Source organism: Xiphophorus hellerii, chromosome 24, assembly GCF_003331165.1.
Source record: "Xiphophorus hellerii strain 12219 chromosome 24, Xiphophorus_hellerii-4.1, whole genome shotgun sequence".
Taxonomy (NCBI): Eukaryota; Metazoa; Chordata; class Actinopteri; order Cyprinodontiformes; family Poeciliidae; genus Xiphophorus; species Xiphophorus hellerii.
Window position 1 is genome coordinate 12,876,963 of NC_045695.1, and position 8,513 is coordinate 12,885,475.

The following is an 8,513-nucleotide window of genomic DNA, read 5'->3' on the forward strand; positions in this document are numbered from 1 at the left end:
TATTGCTGGAGTTAATGCAGCAAAACCTTGAAACAGTCTGAATGAATTTATCTTATTCCAGAGTATTAATGCTCAGCTAAATTTTACATTTAATCTTACTATATATCTGTGCTCAATGTTATTAGTTTTTAGAATAGAGTCTTGAAAATTATCATAACATATTTTCAGTGGTGTAGTTTATTCTATTTATTTAAAAAAAAGAGCAGCAAAACAAAAAACAAATAGCTACAGTACAAAAAATTTATTCAGAAAAAGCTCTGTCAGTATTTGAGGTAAATGAACATTTACATCGATGTGATTGCTAACAAAATGTTCAGTCGAAAAGCACTTTGCTTTAAAAGACAAGTCAGTTTTAATCTGGTTGTTAACGAGTGATGTTTCTGGAAAACAAGTGCAAGCAAGAGAACCTACAAGTCAGAGAGCTAAAGCATTTTCCAAATATTTTTAACTGAATATGATTAAAGGCACATCTACAGTTTAAGAGCTAAAGGTAAGAGGAAATATCAGGCACTTTTCATTTATTGTCCGTTCCTGAAATCATTATTTTTCTATTACCATAAATAAACAATTCAACATAGAAAACTCCATCTATTCTATTTTCAGAACTTTATAGCTGTTTAAATCTTCATTTACATCATATTACAGGTTAAAACGGAACATTTCACCAAAGGAAATAAGCAAAATAAACTTTGCACACATAATTACAACTCCTTTAACACTTGTTTTTTTTGCTATTGCTTTTTTTCTTTTTAGAAAATAACTAAAATACTTTCATTACTTGGTGAAAGTCAGAATTGCACCAGAGATAAGCTTTTCCAAAATATAGTTGCCATACATCAAAGCACAATTTTTAATTTTATATTTACATATTTATAAACTTTATATAGTTTAACCCTGATGTAACTGCATAGATTTTATTTTATAGACATTAAAAACAAAATTAAAGCACCTGAACAGCCACAGACATGCCCATACACAGGCACAGCCTGAATGATTTTGTCTCAGGGTGGGATTATAATCCCTCTCTTCATCGAAACTACAAGCTGTATAATAGCAAAACATAAATACAAAAAAGACTGATAATCTCTGTCATCATGAAAAAAAAATAGAAATAAAAGTGCAAACCTCTTCTTTTATATAATTTAAAAAGTATTGCTGCTCCCAAGATACAAAGCTTGCTAGTTAGCTCAGTTTATTCTCAGCATTAGGAACATAATGTACTTGAATTTGTGCTAGTCTTGTGTTTTCTTAGGATATTTGCTACCGATATTTAGAGGCATATAATGTAATGTCAGCTGCATCAAATTATATTTGACAAATAAAATTGGTGTTTGGCTATTGACAACTAAAACTAACTCTTGGCTGGCTTATCTTAAATGCTGGAAGCCGTGAATAAGTTAGCTCGGTTATAGCTAACTTTTAAAGCAATGTGTATAATAACAGAAGAAGAACATGAACTGGGTTGATGTCTAACATAAGAGTTAGATTTAAAGATCAACACATATAACATGTTTTGTCATTAACTACAAAACTAGATTCATGGCTGACTTAGTCTAACATAAATGCTAAATCTAGGTAAATAAAGTTGTTCACTAGTCATCAGGTGCAACCGGATGTAAAGTAGTTGAGTTAATTTCTAAATAGAAGTTAGACTGAAATATCAACCCATTTCACATGCTTAGCTATTATCTACAAAAATAGACGCATGGCCAACTTATCTTAGCATAAATGTTAAGAATGGTAATAGAGTTGAATCATATGAAACTGGAGTTTGCTGCTCATAGTTCTTTAATGTGGTACATTTCTAAATCCGGTCATGGAAGTGTATTGAGATATCTACTGGCAGTAAAGCAGAGATGCTCAACCCTACTGACTGTGAAACCATTCAATGAAAATTTAACAACTGTTATTCATGTATGTGCTATGCTGGTTAGCACCACATCTCCATAGTATCACATATACACCAGAGTGGTAATAAAGCGCCAATACCTTGTGTTTCTTTCATGATACCCTTTGCTTCTTGATATGAGCTAGTCTTAAATTGTGTAAGTACTGTGGTTTGGTGGTATTTGCATATGGGTAAGAGAAAAGCACATGTGCATTGTTTCATAAATTTGAGCATCCACATTTTAGCTACACAGAAAGATCATCAGGGCGAGCTCGAGCACCACAGGTCTTATTCACCATACTGGGCCTCCTTAAATCTGTCCCGACAGCAAAGGGAGGCTGATGCATCTCCGCCCTGGTTATCACAGTGAAATCATCATGTGGTTCTATGCTCGGTGATGTGGCGACAGTGTTTTCTGGATCCACTGCTGTCTCCTCCGGCGCGAGCAGAGAGAGAGGTGTATTTCGAGGAAGAGTTGGAAATGTGGAGCGTTGCTTCTCTTCCAGACATGTCATCTCCTCCTGAGAGGTGGAGGAGGTAGAGGGGAATGGAGATGGAAGGGGATATGTGGGGGAATTTTCCTCATTGAGATTGTGAAGCTCCAAAGCCATGTTTCTCCTATTCTGCTGCATTTCCTCAAGGTGTCCACGACTGTCTTCACTCTCACCATAGATAGAAGCAGGCAGCGACTCCATCAGGAAGTCCTCTTGGTGACAAGCAGCACTGCCCACATTAAGTCCTTCAGACATTGGTACTGTAGCCATGTTAGTGTTTAAGGAGATCACTGTGTGGGAGGTTCCGGTTGGACTGTAAGTTCCTCCTCTCGTTGCTTCACCTCTCACCACACACACATTAGAAGACACTGGCAAATACTGGAGCCCCGTTGGAGAGGTCTGTTCAGGAATCGTCTCTGCGTCTCCAGGCTCATTTATGCCTATCAGTGACAGACTATCAGGAGCAAACTCCTTCGTCACCCCATGCTTAACTTTCTTCCACCCCAGGTGGTAGATCTCAAGTAGATTGAGGACCAAGGAGACACATGCTACCACTAGCATGAAAATGATGAAGATCGTCTTTTCAGTAGGCCTAATACAACAAACAAAAACATAGGAAAAGAAAGAAAAACAAGAAAAAGTAGACTTTGTTCAATTGGAGAGCAACATTTTCAGATGCTGCAGTTGTCTTTATACTACACTATGTCAAACAAACCAAACCCTTTTAGAAACCTCTTCCCCTCCACGCCTGTGGTGGCGCTGCATCAAGAACCACTGAAGGAAACAACACAAAAACCTCTGAAGAAGATATGGTCAAAACTTCCTTCTTAACTAAATGTAAACAAAATGGAATGGATGGAAGAATAAAGTCATATTTTAGCATTAATGTGATTTCTCTTTCGTCTTTGGTAAAAGAACACAAGCTATTTCTCCCTCTAGCACTAGAAACACGGGTTTGTTTTGGTTGTATTTACCCAGAATGCCCTGTACTGTAGCCTGCTTCCTGCTTTTGGAGCGGCCTTTGGTCCGCTTGGCATTCAAATTTACCTTAGAACCGCGCCAGAGTTCACTTCAACCAAGCTGAGCCCGAGGTTTGTATGCAGACCAGAGTTCACTTTATTGGTCAGCATCAGAGCTCACATTCACACCTCCCCAAACTAACTAGACGTTTTAGGCAAACAAGCTAGAGTTGGGTTAAAGGAGGCTAAACAGGACTGGGAAAGTACCCCAAGTATGTTTTTCTTGCCCCACTCATCAAAACATCAAAGTTTTCAATTGGTCTCTTAATTTCATTATTAAAAGGCCAAGCCACTACACTAGCTTGCCTTTAGTCCATAGTAGGATTGGCCAAGGATATGGCAATACCATTCTCCAGGGAATCCAAAAATATCGACACCATGCTTCCATTTTTTGCTTATTCTCAACCAGGTCATGGGAACAGCAGGTATAGGAGAGAAACACAGCCACCCATTCTCCCCAATAACACTCTCCAACTCATTCTAGGGGATACAAAGGTGTTATCAAACCAGAATAGATATATTGTCCCTTCAGCAATTCTGGGTCTTCTCCAAGTGTGAAGTTCTCAGTAAATCTTCAATGGTAGGAATTCAGGAGACAGACACCCTAACCGCTTCAACTGACCTCCTGAGATATGGAGCAGTCACTCTTTCCCACTCGGATGATGGTGTCCCTCACCCTATCTCTAAGAACCTTCCACCCTAAGAAGGAAGTTCATTTCAGTCATATCATGTTTTTAGTCATGACTGACATGTCATGTCTACAGGTGGGATTCAGAATACAAAAAACAGATATACTAAGACAAAGCTCATTCCAGAGACCGGAGCGCCGTCCACATTACACCAGACAAGGGTCCAATTTGTCTCTCCAGCCTACCATCACTTGTGCATCAGACACCAGGATATCTAAAGTCCTCCGGTTGAGGCAGAGACTAGCACCAAGCCTGGAGGGAACTCTCCACCTTTTTCTGGCTGAGAACCATGGCCTCAGATTTAGTGGAACTGGTTCACACTTGGCTTTGAACTGCCTCATTACATACTGGGGGTCATGCACTGAGTGCCCACAAGACAACATCATCTGCAAAAACAAACAATGAGGCTCCTAGCTTCCTGAACACCCTCCTTTCCAAGACTACACATTGAGATCCTGTCCAGGTACACCACAAAAAGGAAATGCAACAAGAGAAGACCACTGGTGAAACTTAACTCACAATGGAAACAAGCTAGACTTTGTATTCTGAATGTAGACACAACTTTTGATTTGATTATCCAATGACTGGGTTACCCTTAAAAGCATCTCTGACCCAATACTTCCCTCATTTTCAAACACTTGCATGTACTGCACAACCTAACTCCCATGACCTCCTCAACAGATCTGCAAGGGTAAAAATCTGGTCCACTATTCCAAAGCAATGCCCCTATCAAATTCAAGGTTCGACAATCAGTCAAGTGTCCTTTTCAACAGCCTGAAGGAAGCTTTCTTAAGGAAACTGGGAAAAGTGAGCTCCCTGGTGTTGGACCAGTTGGGAACACAGAAAATTGAGACAACCGCCCACGTCCTTCTTGTGGCATTGGCAAGTTGTTTCAACCATGACAGAAACCTGGTAACCGTGACCCTGACCTTGAGTACTTAGACATCTGGACAGAGGACATGGTGACTGGATTAAGAAGATCCTCAAAGTCTTCCAGTTATTATATTTAGCCAATATATATGTACTTGGTAATCTTAATTGGCCTAAAATAGGAAAACCTGAATCTGATTTATTGTAAGACAGCGAGAAAAAGGTTATGTGTCTTCAGATGTATATAAAAACCAAGAATATAAAACTTTCTAACCTGGAGATGAAGCAGTCCACAGTGTTGGGGCAGGGCCAGCGGCCACATTTATAAAGCGGCCTCAGCTGGAAGCCATAGAGAAAGTACTGCCCCAAGATGAAGCCCACCTCAAACAGAGTCTTGAAGATTATGTTGAAGATATAGGTCCTCAATAAAACTCCACGGATACGAATCTTCCCATGCTCATCCCGGATTGGCGGTTTCTCCTTTCTACCACCTCCTCCCCCTCCGTCACTGACTCCATTGTTATAGAAAGGGTCGTGGTCCTCCTGATGTCGTCCAGATTTTCTGAGGTCTTCCTCCCTCTCTCTTCTCTTCTCTTCCATGCGCACGATGTGCAGCACATGGCCAAGGTAGATGAGAGTGGGCGTAGAGACAAAGATGATCTGCAGCACCCAAAAACGGATATGGGAGATGGGGAAGGCCTCGTCATAGCAGACGTTCTCGCAACCGGGCTGCTGGGTGTTACAGGTGAAGTCAGACTGTTCGTCACCCCAAACTTCTTCAGCGGCTGCGCCAAGAACCAAGATACGGAAAATGAATAGGACAGTAAGCCAAACCTGAAAAGGGAAGATGAAACAATTGCAAAACACCCGTTAGCTAAAGATTTCTGAGGCACTTCTACCTTGGGAATGAGATTTTGTCATTCATAAAAAGAGTGTCTCCTTCTTTGGAGTTAGGGAGCTACTTATCATGGCCACGTTAGAAAATGGCAAAGAAAAATAAAAGATGTGAATTAAGGATGTTAATGTATAATTACCTTTCCAATCACAGTGGAGTGTTCTTGAGCATTTTCCAACAGTCGCCCTAGAAAGCTCCAGTCACCCATTCTTCCCTTAATTTTCTAGCCTGGAAGATGACAAAAAACTGATGATCATCACTACAAGTACTGGCAATAAACTACAAGAAGGTTGCAGAACACCTTTTGGCCAAAATAACCAACTATAACTCTCCATGTCTTTAAGCCAGAGGATACCCAGCTCTGTCTTTTCTGCATCTATTTGACCTATTTTCTTTGCAAAGAGAATAGGTAAGATTTCTTCTGTTTTTGCCAAACTTATGTGATAATTATTCAGATTTTAATCAATATTGCTGTTTCTTTAATATAAACATCTTTCTGGATACGTAGAAACTGCTGAGGCCAATTAGCTATATTTATTAGCATTAGCACTGTAGAAGTAATAAGTGAAAAAAACAAGAACTGGTTAAAGTGTGACTGGCCAACACTGTCTTTTTCACATGTGGATAAACAGTGTTAAACTATAGATGGATTATTAAATAATCAGTTTCCCACAGTGTTTTATAAGCCTGGCGGGCCATCAGGCTTTAATTGGATCCCGGCAGGCTTAGGATTGGTTATTTATTACAGGTTTCTTTATACACCAGTAATTTGGGTTTTTTTAAGGCTTTTTTTGTTAATTTCTTCCAGTAACATAATTACCTTAGTGATATTTTAATTTTTTCTGTCAACTTTAAACATTTTTTAACTCAAAAACTGTCTTAGCAAGTTTTCCTGGGGAAACCCTGAATAATAATCATGATTATCAGCATGTTGAAACAGTATTTTTGCTTGAAATGCTCCTCCATGACTGTTTTGTGGACTGGCTGGTGAGAGGATAATGGTTCACCGTCTGTGGGAATGAGTGGATAACAGGTTGTCCCTGTTGAATGCTGGACTCATCACATCCCAGGAATGCTGAGGGGAGCAAATGTTTTCCTGGGATTCACTGATATGAATGGAAAAAAAAAACTTACAAGTAATGTACACCTGATTGAAATGACTGCATGACCTCTACAGGATGAGACATAGTACTATATTTACATGTTAGAATGGCCCAGTCAAAGTACAGAGGACAGTGGAGAGTCTCTCTCTGATCTTTAGTTATGAAGGAAAGGAGAATGGAAAAAATACCTACTAAACTAAAAGTTACTCATGGTGAAAGGTTTATGCAAACATCAGTTTTCTGTGACTAAAGTCAGTCAGATCAAAGCTACTGAAGCAAACCAGAAACATACACTGTAAAAACACTAAATATTACCAAGTATTTTTGGTCTAGTTTGTAATACAAATACCTTATTACACTTGAAACAAGACAAATCTAACTTAGAAGCAACTTTTCAGCAAGAAATAGGAGCTTATATGAAGTCAATAACTCCTTATTATTGATAAAAAAGTACTAGTTACAGTGGCACTGCGCTGTTACCTAGCAACCCCGGCTGTCACCTAGCAACCCAAGGCTGTTACCTAGCAACCCAGTACTAATTTGACATGAAAAAAATATTATTTTATCTGCCAGTGGAACCAGTACTTTTCATCAATATTAATAATTAATTGTTGGCTCCAAATAAGCTCCTGTATCTTTCTGAAAAGTTTCTTGTAAGTTGGTTTTGTCTAATTTCACGTGTACTAAAATATTTGCACTAGAAACTAGACCAAACACACTTGCCTGGGCCACCAGTCTGACGGCAGCGTGTGTAGATGTACATTATGTGTTGACATGATGAAATACCACTGGTCAGGACAGACAATAGAGAAGCTGCCAGATGGATATTGTCCAGGCTGGTGCATGCTTTTGATGGATCAGGGCTCTTTGTCCTCAAACGTCCCAAACAGTTAACTCTTAGATCACCGTTTGAAGCCCAAAATACTCACCATGAAAGCTGCAGCTGCCATTTATCACAATTATCAGACAATTAGCTTCTTACTGTATGCATTCACACACTGTAGTTTGATGAAATCAAGAGATTAAAACTATATACAGACTCAACAGATTATAGTAGTATATAAGTATACAAGTAAAGTAAACAAAAACAATGTATAGATCTCACACAGTTGGTCAAAAACATGCATTTTGCAAACACAAAAATGCATAATTAGTATCTAGGAAAGAAAAGATTTAAAGAAATTTAAAAAGTACATATGTTGGCATTCCCATGGCATGATGCTGCCACAGTTTTACCAATCAGGACATAATAAGTCACACAAACGAGAGCAGAAATCTGTGCTGAGGAACAGCTTGTGATAATAGGCAATAAATCAATTAATCACATGATAAATTAAAACAAGCTCAATAATTTCAATTTGCATGATTTATTATTTAGTCATTTTTATTTTTCAATCAGAAACTGGATGATAAAAGTCTTTTTTGAAAGAGAATTTTGTTTACAGACTTAATCATTTTATTTGTTGTTTCTATTGTTTTATTTATTTTGCATTTTTAAAAATGTCTTCCAGTTCCAGAACTAAATGCTTATTACAATTTAAAGTGCATTGATCTT

At 38.6% G+C, this 8,513-nt stretch overlaps 1 protein-coding gene across 1 annotated transcript; it reads right to left on the bottom strand.

Moving 5' to 3' along the window:
• Positions 1-1,832: 1,832 nt before the first annotated feature.
• Positions 1,833-6,556, bottom strand: LOC116715956 (gap junction alpha-3 protein-like). Its single transcript, XM_032556731.1, has 3 exons — positions 5,995-6,556; positions 5,235-5,794; positions 1,833-2,974 (listed from the first exon to the last, which is right to left on the bottom strand). Exons 1-3 carry the CDS (start codon positions 6,061-6,063, stop codon positions 2,134-2,136), a joined length of 1,470 nt encoding a protein of 489 aa, XP_032412622.1. The 5' UTR covers positions 6,064-6,556; the 3' UTR covers positions 1,833-2,133.
• Between the last annotated feature and the right edge of the window lie 1,957 nt (positions 6,557-8,513).